Source organism: Neodiprion lecontei, chromosome 4 (assembly GCF_021901455.1).
Source record: "Neodiprion lecontei isolate iyNeoLeco1 chromosome 4, iyNeoLeco1.1, whole genome shotgun sequence".
In the NCBI taxonomy this organism is placed as follows: Eukaryota; Metazoa; Arthropoda; class Insecta; order Hymenoptera; family Diprionidae; genus Neodiprion; species Neodiprion lecontei.
In genome coordinates this window covers 4260685-4279457 of record NC_060263.1, presented here as the reverse complement: position 1 = coordinate 4279457, position 18773 = coordinate 4260685, and the positions used below count along the sequence as shown (strand labels likewise).

The window sequence follows — 18773 nt, the reverse complement described above, 5'->3', positions numbered from 1 at the left end:
GCTCAAAAGTCCCGAGAGTCTTGCGCCAGAGGGAATTTTTCCCCCGGCTGATCCGCCTCTTCAAACTTGAAACTCTGAGAAAACTCTGGCACCGTTTCAAGTCGGTTAAAAGTCGCAAAATTGAGTCTCCTAAGTGACAATAGACACGGCTCGAATATGAAGAAGCGCAGAAGTCACCTTGTGCCTTGGGCTAAAATTCCTCTCCGCGCCTCGAGCCGAATTCAATGGAAAAGCAGCCGGTATCTCTCACCCTTCTTGAGATCTGTCATCGATAAGCAAAACGCGAGGATGTGCTTGAAAATTAAATTCCATTGTCCTTCGACGAGACTGGCGCACAGCTATCGTGTTTTCGATAACACCTTAACAATGGCCGATGTGACGTCCAAAGCTTGCAGAGAAGCCGTTCTTTATCTTTCCAAAAAGTTGAGCGCAATAGCTGTGGCGTCACGAATTCATGGAGGAGCTTTTTCGGGTTCATTGGAACCTCGACTGATCCACGAAACGTCAACAATGACAAATTTCACCCGAATGGGAGCTGAAGTAATCTGGAAACCTTCTGATTTCAGAAAGAGGACTATACCTTGGCTCACCGTGCGACCTCACCTGCAATCCGGAACTTCAGCATGTATTCTGCGATCCAATTACTGCTCATTGCGAGTGCGAAAAATTCTTCCCAGTCAGGCTCGGTCCTGCGAAAGGATGTGCCAAACGTATGAGTATTTTTTTTTTTTCTTTCTTTTTCAAACATTTAAAAACAGCCAAAAGCTTTCGGTGGCCGGCTGCAAGTTCAATCTAAACCTCCAAGTATTATGTTCACAGCCAAGAAACTTGGTGAGCAGTGCTTTTATCGGGCCACCTGCACGTTTGCCGATCAGTACGCGACCTGCACCCAGGTTCAGCACAACGCTATTTGCGAGTGCAAAACGGGGTACCACAGAGTCGCGCTATCGCGGCCCAGCAAAAAAGTCTTCTGCGCCGAGGGTGAGTTGTTGCATTACGTGTGAAAATTATTAAGGATTATATATCAGATATTGCGGGGTTGGATTAATATAATATAACGTTATACTGACATCAGACCGTGTCACATTGACATCGTATAATAGCATAGGATTTACATCATGCAATGTTGTATTGACATTGGAGAATGTTAGATTGAAATATTTAATTAGTGTCAAATTGAAATCCGAAACTGACATCAAATGATGTTATGTTGGCATCATAAAGTGTTAAATTGACTTCAGATGATGCTAAATTGACATCAAATGGTCGTTGTGGTATTGACATCATATAATGCTAAATTTTCATCAAAAATCTGGTGTGGCGTTGACATCAGATAATTTTGTATTGACATCATATGACGCTAAATTGACATCAAACAGTTGGTGTGATATTGGCATCAAATGATGTTAGATTGACGTTATATGATGCTAAATTGACATCGAACATCCAGTGTGATATTGACATCAGATTGTGTTAAATTGAACGGGCAACCGTAGATCGTGTACCTGTAATAGAAGTCTAGGTAAATTTTTTTCTTACAGTCTGGCTTGCTCTTGGCTTAATTTATAATCACACAGTTGCTATTTATATCCTGATTCCCCGCGCAGATCTGGTGCTGATAACAACAGACGTACCAACGCTGCTGGGCGTCGCTTCAGGCCTAGCGATCTTTACGGCCCTAATCTGCTTTGTCCTGAAACTATTCAGCAGGGCGAGATATACGAGACCAAGACACTACGCGAACGCAAATCACGCACCACCCATGCTATTCTCAAGCGATACGGGTAAGTAAAATACCCTTCGATGTAAACCAGTTGTATTAGAGAAGATTTCAAACTGTTTTGCGTGTCGTGTCGTTTGCATATTGCGTTTGTCGACGTCGTTATACCGTGTATGTATATATACAATATACATATACCGAACATTTATTTTATACATCTGTATGTATAATATGTATTTGTAATTTTTATATTAACAAACGGGGAAATATTACTCACCTTTGATATTTTTCGAATATCTTACCGCGAGTAAATGTAATATTTGACGTTACAGATATTACAACACAATTTCACCGAAGTTATTCTTTTTCTACGTTTCGTTGTCCTTTGATTATTATTATTTAATAAAACGGTTCGGATCACAAGACAGCTGTATAATTATTATACATTGACATGACATGCATCCCAGGGTCAAGATTAATGCTATTATACTTACAATTTAGACAAATCACAATGATACACGATTTTCATGATGATTAGATTATAAAAGAAATTTTCATCACGATTAAACGTGACTTTTTTCTAGCAATAAACACGAATCAAACAACAGATTCATATCTCTGATCAAATTATCGCTTGACTCTACAACCTAGAGGAAAATTCTTATCCGAACATTTCTGCGGTAAAATGTAGCAATGTTCCAGTACATGAATACAATTTTGAAACAATGAAAAAATAATTATAATCGACGTATAATTATATCGACTCTTGGTGTAAAGCAAAATATCCTCTTTATGGGTTGCCCTGGTCGATTTTGACATCAACGTATATATCTCTAAATATCGAAGTCCACGTGAAAAGAAAATAAAGTAACACACAACGCAGCCAAGCAATGGGGATATTCGCCTCACCGCGTGTCCCGCGTCGAGTTTTAGGCTTCGTGCAAGAAGCGGATAACAGCAGTAGGGTGGTGCATTTGAAAGTTTTTTTTTCTCAAGGTACCACTCGAAAAATTTGTGACAAATACTGAAAAATAAGTTATCGCAAGACCTGGAGGAGGTAGGAAAATATTTAGAGGTCGCTACCAATTATTGTAATATTGTTTATTTGTTTTTATCTCTACACCTTACGGACTTACAAATACATTAGTTTATTTTTGTTTTTTGTTTTTTTTTTACGTCTCGTCGTTTGTCCGAAATATTAATAAAATCGTCCTGTAGAAATTTGTATAACAGTTTTTGCCACCGAAACAGGAGTGTCGCATCACCTTGACGTCCCCGTTTCACTTCGAGTACTGATTTTTATAAACAATGATTAATCGGACCACGATGCGAAAAAAAAAAAAAGATAAACTGATTTATAAATTTATAGAAGTCCGTAAGGTGTGCACATAAAAATAAATAATTGGCAGCGACATCAAAATATTTTCCTACTTCCTCCGGGTCTTGCGACAAGTTGTTTTTTTTTTTTTTTCTTTTTTTCAGTGGTACCTTGAGAAAGAGAGAAGGAAAGGAAACAAGTAAAAAAATGAAGCACCCTAAGCGGCAGGTAGAGAAAAATCGAATACCATAATCGACTTGCAGGTATACCATTGACACTCCACGGAGGTCGGCCGTCCTCGCGATCTAGCCAACGCAGCGGAAGCGCCCTGGCCTCTGCGTTCTCCAGGAGGCCGAGCAGCGGCGGAAGTCGCGGGCCCCTGGTGCCCGCTTCGCGAGCAGGTGCGGCCCGGGCCGCCGCCATCTTGCTTATATCGTGCCACCTCCAAGCGACAACGAAAGGTGGTGGAAACGGTGGAAACAGGCATCGACGGACCCTTAGCGACGTTGCTGAGGGATCCTCGGACGGCCTCGGTAGAACCTCGTAGCTCGCTTCACACCCTCCGACTATCGACACGAAAATAAATCGGCCAGATCAGGATGCGTCGGACGGAAAAAAACTCCCCTTCGTTACGGCGATAACCTTCTTGCAAGCCCACTTTTTAGCAAGCTCAAGTGCCACAAGCTTTTATCAATTCTTCTAGTCGTTGTACACGGAGAGAAATTTTTAGTTCCGGTTAACGCTCGGTCGTAAACTATTTTCATTTTTTACCGCAATCGAAAAATATCGTTCTAGGTAGAAAATGAAAATTAGTTTTATAGCTGTTACCGGAAAGTCTGGTATCCGTTGCTATTCTTTCTCATTACGATCACTGTTGCTAGATTTTCTTGCAACTGTTGCGAAAATTTAATGCTTGTGCAACGATAAATTGATGTTAAAGCCTTGTTCAACTAAAAAGGTAGAGTAAACCGAACGAACCGATTTTGCATTGCAATTACCAAAAAAGAATCGTTACGCGTAGCTCGTTTTTCGTAATTCCAACAATATTCAAACAGTTTTTTCAACGATACTTGTTTTATTGCATTTTTCTAGCTACTAACAAATGAAATTTTTCTCAGTGTATTACAAAATTGGCAACCTACTGGTTTGGCAACCCTTTCGGTCACAGAAACCGCTATAATGGCACACTTATATTTTATTTATTTTTCATTTCTTATATTCCATATAAAATCCTGAATTCTTTTGGGATTTTCAGGTAAACTGAAAAACTAAATTGCGTGACTGAAAGGGTTGAAGGGATATTCGGGAAATTATGTCTCAACAACCAATTGTTCAATTCGTTTCAGGTTTGTTTCATTCAAGAACTATGTAGATCGTATGTAGCTTCAGCCTCATTTTTTTCTTCGTTAGACTCAATCGTTGGAATGCATCTTTATTGACAATAACGTTATCGACAATTGCAAAATCTGCTCGACCGATTCATTTGAAATTTGAAGACAATATTCTTGGATATTGCTGAACTATCATTTATCTTTGCGAAGAGTACTCAAAGTAAAAGGAGTCGTACGTGTTCGAGCAAAAATTCAATTTCAACTTCAAAAAGTTACCATTTGTAAAAAAAAACAAAAAAAAAAAAAGAAAAATCGAATCGTGACTCTAGTTATAAAATGAGTTTATTCTCTCGTTGAAAAATATGTTGTTTACGTTATTACCAATAAAAATGCTTCTGGTAATTCCTTTCTTGTGAAAAAAAGATGCAGATAAAAGTCGATCTACTAAATTACGAGTAAATCATACCCGAATCAAATTGAACAATTCGTTGTCGAGTCATAAAATTTTCCACAATTCATTTGCTTCAATATATGAAACATGGTACTGCTGAATTTTTTCCAAAGTAACGAAAGGGATTTTTTTCCACCGATCGACGCGCCGGTTCTGTTCGGTATATTATAATTTCTTGGCCGCAGATCGTCCTGCGGCCATAAAAAATACATATCCTCGATCCCGTAAACTAATCCCATCAATCCATACGATAATTCTTTTCTCTCACTCACGCTCTCTGTCACTTATAATGTGTCCTTGTTATCTGTCCACCGTGCATCATACGTGTGTGCATATTATACATGTGCCTTATAAATAACTGAAATTACACTTTCGTTGTTTGAGAAGTAAAGGACAAAAAAAAAAAAGAAAAACAATAAGTCAAAGAAAGCAGAAAAACTTCGGAAATACAAATTGCCTTGTCCCGGTTAAACACACTTTGATGTTTGTCAGCTTTTTTATCATATATCAGTAATGTGGTGCCTCGTATTCTCGATGTTTGATTCGTTAATATTCCACTCTCTATACCTTTTGCATAATATCGTCATACCTGTTATACTTCACACATGAATCGTGTACCTTATTTGATGTGCTTGCGTTGTTCCCTGTCGTTTAACGAACTCCATACATTACACACCTATTGGACCACCTCATTCGCCAACAAGAACACAACAATTGTATAATATTATACGAATTTTCGTTTAAATTGATATGCTCTAAAAAACGAATCCCTTCCTCCGAGCAATGTTTCTCATATATTTGTAATTTATTTATTTTTTTTTTTCATTCTCGTTTCTTTCCGCGCGTTTCTCAAATCGGATCGAATGTTTTTTTCTTTCTTTCTTTCTCTCTCATATAGTTCTATTTCTTTCTTCAACGGTAAAATATATCATATCGACACAGAGAAGCACAATTATTGTTAGGAAAAAAAATCAATTCCCCGCATTACGAATACACACACACGTGTATACAGGAGAGAATTTGAAAATTCGTTAGAGTGCGTAACGAGAGGGCAAGATGGCAGCGGCCACTATTTTCATTAAACGCACGAAATAAAGAAAAGGAACGATAGTACGAAAAACACACACAGAAAAAAAAAAAAAAAAAACTACAAATAAAAAAAATAGAGAAAATGATCGCTTGTTCCGGTAAGAAATGCAAGATACATATAGTATAGCTGAAGAAATGCGATTTCGCACTAGATAGTCTAAGCTGCACCGTATAACGCATACTTACATACACATATATAATATACTAATATTTCGCAATTTATACACATATCTGATATAACGCATAAACACACACACACTTGTAGTAATACATATATATATATATATATATTTATTTTAATTATATATATAAATATATATATATATATTAGGGTGGTCCTCATTTACAATGTTGACGAATTTATTCCGGATCACCGCACCAAATCGACTATATATAATTCAAAAATAATTCACAATTTTTTTCATATTTTAATATCAACTGTAACCCGTGCCTGTAACAAGAAGGATTTTACAATTTAAAATACACGTGTTTCGGACACGTTCTTAGTATATATTTTACTGTAAGAGTAATAATGTTCGAAAACATCCGCGAATGTGAGGTTCTAGTGAGCATTAGTGCTACTATCTGAGAAAAAATTCACATCATCATACCAGATAATATAGACAATTGCATTTCTTATAAATAAAAATAAAAAGTCAAATTTCTAGGGTGTGCAATTCGTCGAGATTGGTTGGTACGATGATGTGAATTTTTTCTCAGATAGTAGTACTAATACTCGCTAAATCTTCGCAATTACAGATTGATTCGAACATCGTCACTCTTGCAATAAAATATATGCTAAGAATGTGTCTGAGACAAGTGTATTTTAAACGGTGATATCCATCCATTTACAGGCACGGGTTAGAATTGATATAAAAATCTGAAAGAATTAGGAAATTGTTGTTGAATTATTTATAGTTGATTTGGGGGGTGGTCGGAAAACAAATCATCAACATCCCAAGTAAGGATCACCCTAGGGTATATATATATATATACATATGATAGCCTCGCATGAAAAATTAGCCACAATTCAATTAACAATTTTTAATTTATCATATAATGATATATAGTTATATTATACGTTATTTATCATATACAACTCAACAATTTTTGCGTTCGTTAAATCAGTTGCAAGATTTCCTATCTCTTTGATGAAAGAAACAATCGTTGTTTCATATTATTTATGATACGTATGTTTTTACACTTGGGTCACCGAAACACGACAAACTTACTATCGTCAATTCGATCAAAAAACCGCACAGAAATTAAAAATATGATTCAGACTGCGGTTTGATCGGGAATCTATCCTTTGGCAGGGCAGATATTGTAGCTTTTTCAAAATTAATTTGACAAAAACTTAATTTTAATACCCAAATGTTTTTAAAATAAATAAGAATTAAACTATTTTAGTGCCTGTCCGGGGTTAGACAACTCGAATTATATATTTGAGCACATTAATTGCTTTAGGCGTTGAATGCTTTACGTTTTTATCTAACACAATCAAAGCCAGCTTTGAATAAAAACCGCAATCTATATCGCATTTTGTTACTTTGACAAACCAAGCAGTATAGAATAAAAGTTTCATACGTACGTGCATCTGTAAGATAAATTTTTTCACTTATTCATTGCTCCTTAAAAATGAAAATTAATTAATCTATTGACTCGTATAAATACACAATAATTACAAACACACACACACACACACCTACACCAGTCTCACTGTTCACGATAAAATACTGCATTCATTCATCGCACGATATCCTCTCTTTATACAGCTTCAAACTTTGTACTTGCCCAATATTATTTTATTATTGGCATGAATGACGCATGCGACGATTTCTTTTTTCACAAGTCAATGTGGTTATCGATCATTTTATAATAGTTTTCCGAGGGCCGGAAACTTATCTTCGTAATTGAACGTTGTGATGAATTTTACAGACGAGTCAAGAACGCTAGGGAAAATTTAAAATCCGGATGGATAAAATCCACCTGTCAAATTTTATTCATTTTTCCTCTCGTGTTCTATTCCTGTAAAAATCTGCTGGAGATTCGAGAAGATAAATCGGGTACATATCTCGACTCGCATTTCGCAGAGAATTTATTTCCCTGAAGAAAAATCCGCGGAGCTTTTAAACTTGGTTTATCGTTTCAAAATCTGCAAAGTGTACGATCTAGTTCTATTACAAGTCTGGCCGAATGCCAGAGGCCATTATACCTAAACCCTATTACCGAGCATCCGTTTTTACCGAATAAGGAAAATTTAAGCTCACCTTCGTTCGAGGCTGACCAAAAATAAAGGCTAACTGAATACATTGGATCACGTGTCGTAATAAATCGTATCGAATTTGCATGAGTAATCGGTAAAGATAGAGAGCATCGTTATTGCGACTATATCCTCATAGTTTTATGGCGCTAAGCTCAGCTCCTGATCATCCATGCGCTTTAGCACTAAAGCACGCAAGCGCGCTGTGAGAAAATTTTTATTCGTTATGGTTACCAGACGATTTTAATAAAATTGGTATCGTTTCAACAACGGTTTGGATATTATTCGACTCGTAAGAAAGTTTGGTAGAATTAGTAACTATTCAATGCAATAAATTATTGTAGTCAGTGTTATATTTTCTGGTTAATGAAACATTCGACTTCATTGCAGGGTCGGGTTGATGTTCCGAAATTGCCTAATCCGAATTATTTTGTGACGAAATTTGAATGAAAGAAATCAAACTTTGACGAAACAACAAAGTTTCGAATGGTCGGAAAGCCGACGCTTCAAAGTTTCGAAATGCAAGATTCCGAAAATTCAAATTACGATTAAGCAAAGTTCCGATCGAGTAAAATTACAAATATTAAAATATACTCACGGGGCGTAGTTTGATTCAAAAAATGGGTGTAAAAAATGAAAAAACCCGAAAATAGAATGATCAGAATTCCGAAAGTAAAAATATCGAAAATCCAAAACAAAGAGATATCAAAATGGTGAAATTTGACCAAACCAGAAATTCACAAAACTGAAAATCTTGGATCATTCAAAATTTCAATGTGTTCGGATCTTTAAATTTTCTCATTTTCGCACTTCCGGAACTTTGACATGTCGTATTTACGCCCTTTCGGAACTTTGTACTTTGACATTTCGTCAAAGTTTGATATCTCTACTTCAAGTTTTGTAACCAATTTCGTTTTTCATCTTCTACCCAGAACTATAAAGTAATTCGTTGAGGTTGAAAAAAATGAAGAGACATAGTAACCATAACTAGAATTTTCTTTCGGTGGATTAAACGTTGCACGCAGCCGTTTTCGTCTCTTTTCCTTTTCCCTTTCGACTACCACGTCGTCGAATGGAAAAAGATGAATCGACAGATCGCCTCAGCTCCGCCTGATCTCTGACCGAGAAAATCGTCTTGTTCGTCCACCAGGTTCTCGTCGACCTAGCTTAGCCTCGATTCACAGCTCGACATCCTCCGCGCGTAGCTACAGCGCCCGGAGACTTGAACGCGAGAGAAACGAGAAGGAACATCGACTCGCTCTCCAGGAACTCAGGCTGCAACGTCAACGGGAACAGCAACAGTCTGCGCCAACTCCCAGCCCCAGGACACCGCATTCAACTGACGAACTACTTCCGTCGGTGGACGAGGTTGCCGAGGTGAGGATTCGGTCGAGCTGAAAATACAGAAGGGTCAAAGAATTGTACAAGACCCGCGGTATAGAATTTTTAACGAAAGAAAAATTTTCGTTATGGATTTTAGTAACGTAGAAAGTCCGAGTACTGTGACGTAAAGAAATAGAATGGTCGGAATATCGTTTTTTTTATCACTAGCTTCCTCAAAGGTGGCCACCAACTGTTCTTTCAAACATTAAGACTCGAAACAAATGCAAAAGTAGTATATTCAATTGCAAGACGTGCAATTGTTCATAAATTTGACAGTTGTTGAATTTTTGTCGCTATCCCGTACCACTGAAAAATCCAAATGAACGCCAATTCGAATCACGTGAATTTCAGCAAGTGCCAACAACGTCGGGTACGTCAGGAACAACGACAACAACACCACCGTTGGCTAAAGAAGCGAATGCAATATCCACCTACAACGGGCCTTGCACATCAGCCGACAGTTTTCAAGTATAGCTGAAGAAGACTAAAAGCTGCGATAGTTACGGTTCGTGTAAATAACTGATAATTTAAATAGGACTACTATACATATATATACACACAGGCACACACACACACACGCAGAGAGAGAATTTTTCACTATAATTCTGAGCGAATGTTTCGAGTCACTGAAAAAATATGCACTCGAAGAAAGAATAAAAGAATAGTAATAATGATAAAATATATTGTAATATTTGTGGCAGAGAGAAGAAGATAAAAAAAACAGAATACAAAAAACAAAAACGAAACGCAGCTCTTATATTTATATTCTCCGGAGAAATCAAATTCTATCAAAAAGTGTCACGCACTTCCCGATAAATACTTTAATTACATAATCTGTCATTCGTCTATGAAAATTAAATTATCGGTTACATTAAAAATAATCCGAAGGCTCTCGATTTTCTTAACCATTTCGAATAACAGAAAGAGCAGTAATAATAATACAAGCTTGTAGTTAGATATTTAACTTGAAGAAAGGCGGACATTGAAATGATCAAAAATCAAATTAGTAAACGTGCGTTATTATGTACAAAAGAATTTCGCTATGAATGACTTGCTCGGATTTTCATCGACGATTCTTTGCAAGTCCAATCGTAGCTTCTTTCGCTCATAAAAAAAAAAAAAAAAAAAAAAAACGCGAACATTATATACTATGATTAAATTTAAGTCCAATTATATTGTATAATACTCTAATGTATTTCTATATAGGTATACTTTATTATACCCGCATATTTATTATATAAAATATTATTTAGCTTTCATTTTAACCTGCAAGTTTACTTGTGCGACTAACGATTTTGGATAGAATTATACACGGTATAATAAAATTGCAAAGAAATTTTTTAACAATATCCGTATAGTGACATTATTCATTCGTTTGCGGTAGAAATCGCGTGGAGTGAGAGAATTTATATGGATTATGCTGGAATAAAAAAAAAAAAAAAAACAAAAAAAGAAAACAAAACAAAACTATGAAAATTAAAACAAAAAAAAAAAAATAAAACGTTGGTGTTTAAATTATACATTCGGTGTGGAGTAATTTTTACTGAATAAAAAAAAAACAAAAAAAAAAAACAAAAAAAAGGAACGAAAAAAAAAAGAAAACCTTTTCTCCGTTTCTCGTTTGTGAATTCGGAAAACGCAGTGGCAGATACAATTTTTTTTATTTATTTCTTTGAGAACGTTATAGGATATGTAAATTGCATTGTTGAAAACCCCGTTCACGTGGTGTCAAAGACTTACGTAATTATATTATAATACATACATAGTATATTTATAGCGTATTTCAAAGCCTGAGTATTTGTAATAATCAGACTTGAAGATTTTTGAGCTTACGAATATCCCCGTTCAACGTCTTCGACCTGCTATATTTAATGTTCACAGAGTTCATTTAAACGGGCGAAATTACGCGTCTAGTGATAAAGAGGAAAGACGTGCTAAATTTAAATCTTAGATCACCGTTCGAAGCACTTTCTTCCGCGATCATGTATCATTTGTCGACAAAACTGTGCCTAGATTTTTTTAGAATAGCATTTAACCGTTCGAATAAATTTTTCCGATATTTTTTGCAAATATTTCATTTTAGCTAAAATTTATTCGTTTTAGCGGTAAAGTTTTCTGAAAATGGCAGAAATGTTGATACAAAGAATAACGATAATTTTCACAGCTCTGCGATTTTTCAACCACCAAGTAAACAATTTATCGTATTACGGGAAAATATTCCGGAAAAATATCAGCAATCGAGAGAAATTTGAAGAAATTAAAACGGCACTGAATCTCCTCGATCGCTGGACTCGGAATGCATGAGAATATAAATAAATCGTTTTATAGTATGAGGTCGAATTATACAACAGTATTTATATGTATAATGATATGTATTGCGTAACCACAGAGTAATTACTAACCAATTATTCATAATAATATATCGTTCGAGTAACTTGTGCTGCCTTTTTCGAGAAAAAGAAAATAAAAAAAAATATCAATGAAATAACCAAAGTGGGGGAAAACCAATTATTGTAAATTCGAGCAATGCCCGAATCACTTTGATATATATCGAGACGGTTGGATATATAATATATGTATATACATATACATATACATTATATATATATGGTATATCGCAATGGCCGTAAGCAATGTTCGTAACCATATCATTTCAGCTACATAAATATACATATATGCATATATTGTGTAAACAATAATATGTATATATGTGTGTATATATACGCAGTAAATACTTTATGACGTTTATCAAATAATTATTATACCTATACATGAGCTGTTATCGTTTTAACCCCTATTTTAAATGTTTATTGTATAATAAATTGTAATATAGTCGTTGGGCAAATAAAGCTCGTTTTATATTAAACCGTTGCTGAAGCGCGTTATATATGGCGATGAATGATATTCGAAACGAAAGTAAATGAGAAAAAAAAAAACAAAAAAAAAAAGCAGTATGTGTATTTCTATTATTGGTTTATGAAGTTCGTTATTTCTACGAAACAATTAGTCAAGTCCTACACTGTTTGCCAGTTTACCAAGAATCTGGTTATTTTATTATTCAGGAGTAACACTCGTCTCGAGTAATTAGCTTGATTACTGCGTTATCACGGTGTGAAAATCTTCACCCCCAAATGAAAACACGTTGAAAGCTGTTGCCGTTAAAATTTCGTTTTCAATTTTGCATTGTAAAAGTAACACGAATCTACAGGAACCAGATTTCACGGTATAAAGTCATCGTTGAAAAATCGGACGATTTTTGCAGCCGTACTCGGAACAAATAACAGATTGCTTGGAAAAAAAATTTAATCCTCGTAATGTGTGGGGATAAAAGATTCATGTTGCATGTGTGTAACGTAGAATTGCAGATCAGTGAAGAGGATAAGCTTTATGGCGGTGAAGAATTGCGCATAACCGTGAAGGGAAGTCGAGGAAAAATTATCCTACCAGAAGAGCTCAGTGAAAATGCTGAGCTCTGACCGGTCTGAACACTACTCTTAAAAATGACGGAGGACATAGACGTCGTCTTCAAGGAGCCAAAAACGTTCAAACAGACGCTGAAAGCGCTGAATTTTTTCTGCTGGCTTATGGGAACCGGAGCTTGTGAGATTGGTGGTTGGAAGAAGTGCTCGATACTGATAAGGGTCTTGCACTTCACGGTATGCTCGGTGATAATAGCCTACGGGATAACAGACTTCTTCTCGTTCGGGAACGTCTTCAGGAGCGAGATGTACAAGATAATGTACTACATGAACAAGGCCGTCATTTACGTCACGTCCTATTACTACGTACTTCTCGGCGTGATCCATAAGAAGAGTTGGGAGAAATTCATCGAGAGGATCGATCACCTCGACAGGAAAATACGGAGGGAAACATCCTTCGACGATCGCTCCATCAAACTCAGGCTGGGACTTGCCCTTGGGTTCACCATCCTTATGGGTCCCGTTTCAGCCGTGTCTCACGTCTTGTACTACAAGCTGACCGATCCCTCGCAGATATACACCTCGGATCTGCTCGTTTATTACACGGTAGCCCAGTCGCTCATCACAAACTTTTGGTTCGACATCGTCGTCTGCACGATTCACCAGAGGTTTAAGATCGTCAATAGACTCATCAAGCAGATCGGAGACTCGTACGCTGCACCGTGGATCGTCCTCAAGATCCAACGACTGAGGGAGCTGCATCATGGTTTGTGACTTTTTGTCAATTTTTTGGGTTTTTATATTTTGAACGAGATGTTTATTGTCCAGTCAAAATAGGTCTGGATTAAAAATATTCGGGATTTGACTGCATTTTTGTGTATAAGTGGTTTTAGATGCTCGGGATAACTCAAATCTGAAGTCATTATCCATTATTCTGCTGCATAGCTTTTAGCGTTTTGAGAAAACAGCAAAATTTTTGATTATCCCCTAACAAGATGAATAAAAAGTATCGATTTTTAGCTCAGCAACTTCCTTCCCGAGTGCGCTTTTTTCAACTGATTTCCGCTTAGATGCTTCTGAGTATTACCAGAATACAATGAAACAGAAAACTTGAAAGCGATAATTCTGTAGATCATTAATTTCTGCAGAAATCTGCGGACTGGTCAGCATAGTGAACAAAGTTCACGGTATGCACTTGCTTTTGAGCTCGGCAAACTCGTTCATGATGGTCTTGGCTACGCTGTTCAGGATCTACATAGGAGTTGTGGAATTGAAGTTTCAGTTTATAATGATAAACAACGTGCTTTGGATCGTATACGCGACTCAGTTTGCTCTAAATTGTTTCGCGTGCACTTTGACCTGCCGCGAGGCGATATCGACTGGAATCCTGATCCACGAAGTCGGACTTAAGAACAATCAGCTAACGAATAAACGTCTGTACAACAACACCGGGGTACATAATAACAGACGGTCATTGAGCTATCAACCGGAAGCGAAAACCTACGAAGGATCCTGCGTGCAGAATGAAATCGCTCACTTTTCTTCCCAGCTGCAACAAAATTCCGTATCTTTCAGTGCCTGCCATTTTTTCGAACTCAACAACGCGCTCCTGCAAGGCGTAAGTGTGAATCCTCAAATTTTCCCTACGATTAGTGCAGATTCATCAAAATATCAACCGTCAGTGTTTACAGTTGTCTTTTCGCTTCGCAGTTCGTCGGCGTCATCACGACGTACCTCATTATCTTGATTCAGTTTTACGTACCGGACCGAAAGACGACAAACTTCGGACCCACCACCACCCCGTCTACTACAACTGAACAATTTGATATCTATAACTCAACATCTGCGGATAGCTAGATAAAAATGAATGAAATAGAATAGGAAATTGTATTTTTCACAGAGGACCTGAAAATTAATTGAGATGTTAAGCTTGAGAGAATTTATCAGAAATTGAACATTCGCGAGGAGCAATTCAAGCTTGGTTCTGGATACAGATTCCCTTACCGACATCATATCGACACCTCCAATGTCTGGATACAGATTCCTGTACCGACATCTTACCGACAATCCCAATGTCGGTACAGGTACAGAACCGAGCTTGAATTGATTCTTTTACGCTTAGAAAGTAAGAGGAAAAGCACTGTCATTTTGAAACCATTGCTATTTGAATCTTGGATTTCTTCGCAATCGACTTTCCGTTTTAAACCATGTCCGTTAATTGAACTTCAAGATATATTTCACGTGGATTTTAGTATAGCACGTGTTTGCAAATATTTTCTACTCACAGACTCTGTTCTTGATGGTGGTTTTTAAAATCTATCGTGGGTCAGATCGCGAACCGAATAGTCTATCATTAGGCGCAACCTGACTAGTCATCAAAAATTCACACAATGGCTCATGTACGAATGTTTGTAGTGAAACTAATGCTCTCAAGATCGTAATGCAGAAAAACGATACATAGTTTAATACACAATTGGTAGAGAGTGCATGAAAATTTTTTAATTATTTTCGTTTAGTGATAGCTCTTTGGATCTTACGCCCGAAGATGGTTCAAATATGGAGACAAGTATTTGAAAACTAGTTTCATAAAAACTATGAATGAAATTAAAAGTACGTTATGTTCACACGATTACAAGAATAATATTAAAAATAATATTTGCATGTGAGTTTCAATTTATTTTTTACTTTTCTCAAAACTGTCATTATAAATACTATGTTCGTTGTTTATTATACATTGTATATTTATACATCAGTGACTTATAGTAATATGTTTTGACTTTTGTACAATGATTTTTACCGGGCGGTAAACAGTGGTTTATAAATTATGATGAATAAAAACGAGTAGTTCAAATTGTCAAGTGAAATTTAATTTCACTTCGTCTTTTGGTGATCGGTCTTTGAGCGCTAATATCTAGGCCTGCCATAAATTATTGTTCAAGTGCTTCCGAAGTAGGACTGATACACCATGCCCATAGATGTACTTGCAAACCACGTAAAACAACACCACCACGTCCCAAATCCAAGCAGCCCTCTGAATACGTCAGTCGTGAAAACCTGTGAATAAAGAGGCAAGAATTGTCAAACAGTTCTCAATCGCCTCTTGCTTACGACTCACCTGTTTCAGTGAATCGAGAGCCAGATGAAACTCCTGTGCTGTTTGAACGACAGTCTTTTCGTCATCGTCGTCAAAAATTGGGGACACAATTTTCGGCGGTTGATCAGCGGGACACTCTTCGATCGGTACATCTCTGAGAAGTCCTTCCCAAGTAAAACCGCCTGGAAAAAGTTTCAATTCCAGTATCCAAGATATGTCGGTAAGCGTTTGTAGCCCGAGAAAAGGTGAAATGGTAAAACTGGAGCTTACCAAGAGTTTTATACATGAGAGCAAGAAAGAGGCACATGATGATTGGAGCGACATACTGCAGAGCTACTACACACATGTAGTAAAATACCGCGGCGATCTAAAATAATTGCGGTATATTTTGTTGCGAGTGTAATGTCACGACCCATAAGATTCGTGAAATATTGTAACACACCTTCTTCTGAAGATCGGTGTTTGTTATTCGGCCGGCTTCTTTTTTCTGGTCCTCCAGTCTCTGGCTGGCGAGATTCAAATACGATTGCAGGTACAATGGCATTAAGCATAATCTCAAAATTACCGCAATCACCACAGCCGCCAGTCTCATGCTCTCAAATGCTTGGACGCTCATTCTACGAACAGAAAAAACGATTGACTGAAATTGTTAAAATAAAATTTACGAACTTCCGGATTGATAACGAATACTCACAATGGGCCGTTCATACCGGCGAATATTCGAACAGTCAAGTAATCTCTGCTCACAGGTTTGATCCACAATATTACCAAAATAAAGGGGGAAGCAAAACTGATGTTTAAAAGCAACTGCAATAATCTTCTCTCTTTGCAATACCTGCAACGACAAAAATACCGGCGTGTATGTTGCTCAAAAACTTATAAAAGCAACTTCAGAGTTTCTTCTAGAACTGACATTGACGTACTTAAGTGAGTCCCAGTGCATTCTGGACATTCTTAACCCTGGAAAGGTAAACAACGATCCAAGGAGTCCGCACCAAAGGGCTAAAAAAAATTTTAAAACGATTTTGGAGGCTGGACCTCTGAAAAGAAATTCAATATTCGATGTGAGCGTTTGTTTAGTAATGCTTTACCGATATCAGGGGTAACAATAGTTGTTAACTCACGTAGACGAGAGACCTTGGTTATCCAAAAAAACAGACGCACTTTGATTGAAGCTAACATAGGCTTTTTCGAGGTCAATTTCAAGAGTATTTTCATCAACGATCAGAACCATCATGGCGATAAGGAGGTAGGCGAATCCCGTAACTATACAAGTGGACCTTTCCCCGACGCTCTCTTCACCTTTAAAGTACTGCACCCAAAGGGAAAGTAGAGTTTTGCTAATTGTGGTGAATAGGAAATTTGTCAGAAGGCATGCTTTAAGCATGTCTGTAAATATTGCTCATTATATTTCGGTGCCACTGAATAAAAGGATACAGTGAGAATCCGATAACCAAAGCACACCATAGCATGCTAAGATTGAACTCTTCTTTCATTGGATAGTAGTACGTGTAAACCTGATGACAAAAATTTAATGAATCAATCAATTATGTGATTATAATTACCAATTCTCAAGGCGTCTCAGTGCAGAGCATAAATTTACCTCGGTCAGAATATAAACCAAGCTCGCGTACAGTGAGAAGTCTAGTAGCCACTGAAATTCAGTATAAAATTTCAGATGTATAACATCTAGAGCCGAAACCTTGGCGCTTTCAAGGCTGATTTCCAAGTTCCTAGGAACGTGAAACACGTCGGGCGTCTTTCCATTCTCAGCATGTTTACCCTTTTTTGGTTTTTCCTTCGGCACTCCAGCAAGTATCCTGAGCTCCTGATCGGTAGGATAGAGGTATCGTATCAGACTGAAAGATTTCGCTGAGGTAAGTGATCGAACAGATGTGATTCAACGATTGAATTCTAAGTAACGACCGGCGGTTAAATCGGCAATGAAAAATCAATGCGTACCCAGTGGAGCAGAGGATCCATCGAGCAAACGAGTAATGAGGTCCAAGTTTTTGTATCACGCTGACCATAACGAGAGTAATGACCAGTTGCGCGCCAAGAAGAGCCTAATGGAAAAGGTAATAATTTATGAAAAATGTAAACATCAAAATTTTACGTGTAGCCTGATCTTGCCTAACCTAGATAAATTTTCTCCTAAGCTACTTGCCATGTCGGAGGGAAGGGAGACAAAGATACGGACGACTTCTAATTCGTTTCTACCAAGAATACATCTAGGTCGCCCGAGTCAACGAGGCCAATTAACGCTTATTAAAAATAATTAACGCCTAAGACGTTCGGCCGCGCTGAACGGTGAACCCGGCTGTTCGTAGCTCCGGGTTATTCTGCACGCGACTAAGTGTTGTTACCGTCAGCGGCCGCGGTGCACGCCTCTCACTCTCGCCTCGTCTCTGAAGCGAGCTTCAAAATACTCCGGACCCTGCCCCTCGAATTAAAAATAGCAACACATCGCTCAACTTCACACAAATTGTCTCCATTTGAGATAACTGCGGCGACTGCGGCGAACCGAAAAGTATTTTTGTACATAAACGTACTGTGAAACAAAAATTGGGATCGGGTTAAAAGGCGCTCTAGCATTTGTACGGCAGTTTAAAAAGACATCCAGAAAGCGAAGAATCGTAAAATTTGAAACATAGAGAATCTACTTCGTTTCGATTCGACGGAATACACGAGGGATTTAAAAAATG

At 37.4% G+C, this 18773-nt stretch overlaps 3 protein-coding genes and 1 long non-coding RNA gene across 8 annotated transcripts in view; 2 read left to right on the top strand and 2 right to left on the bottom strand.

Moving 5' to 3' along the window:
• Window positions 1-10660, top strand: part of LOC107217748 — a 15014-nt gene extending 4354 nt beyond the window's left edge. Inside the window, exons 2-7 of one of the 4 annotated variants that reach the window (XM_046737140.1) lie at window positions 567-710; window positions 820-981; window positions 1608-1784; window positions 3302-3571; window positions 9323-9549; window positions 9907-10660. In XM_046737140.1, coding sequence (XP_046593096.1) covers window positions 567-710; window positions 820-981; window positions 1608-1784; window positions 3302-3571; window positions 9323-9549; window positions 9907-10029 — 1103 coding nt within the window. In that variant the 3' untranslated portion in view covers window positions 10030-10660. The remainder of the gene's footprint in view (window positions 1-566; window positions 711-819; window positions 982-1607; window positions 1785-3301; window positions 3572-9322; window positions 9550-9906) is intronic. The other 3 variants (XM_046737141.1, XM_046737142.1, XM_046737143.1) reach the window with 3 other exon arrangements.
• The window catches only part of LOC124293974, a 25466-nt gene extending 12488 nt beyond the window's left edge, over window positions 1-12978 (bottom strand). The window contains exon 1 of the long non-coding RNA XR_006903840.1: window positions 12968-12978. This is a non-coding gene — a long non-coding RNA (uncharacterized LOC124293974). The remainder of the gene's footprint in view (window positions 1-12967) is intronic.
• Window positions 11341-15654, top strand: LOC107227825. The gene is made up of 3 exons (XM_015669085.2): window positions 11341-13740; window positions 14123-14592; window positions 14685-15654. The coding sequence occupies exons 1-3, from the start codon at window positions 13056-13058 to the stop codon at window positions 14829-14831; spliced, it is 1302 nt and encodes a 433-aa protein (XP_015524571.1). The 5' UTR covers window positions 11341-13055; the 3' UTR covers window positions 14832-15654.
• On the bottom strand, window positions 15630-18773 carry LOC107227826 (transmembrane protein 161B). Of its 2 annotated transcripts, none has more exons than XM_046737139.1 (11): window positions 18207-18773; window positions 18031-18134; window positions 17672-17927; window positions 17506-17585; window positions 17193-17408; window positions 16992-17108; window positions 16763-16903; window positions 16511-16685; window positions 16339-16435; window positions 16090-16250; window positions 15630-16028 (listed from the first exon to the last, which is right to left on the bottom strand). In XM_046737139.1, exons 2-11 carry the CDS (start codon window positions 18096-18098, stop codon window positions 15909-15911), a joined length of 1431 nt encoding a protein of 476 aa, XP_046593095.1. In that variant the 5' UTR covers window positions 18099-18134; window positions 18207-18773; the 3' UTR covers window positions 15630-15908. The 2 variants fall into 2 exon arrangements, with proteins under 2 accessions (XP_046593095.1, XP_015524573.2); XM_015669087.2 differs by having other exon boundaries at window positions 18236-18773.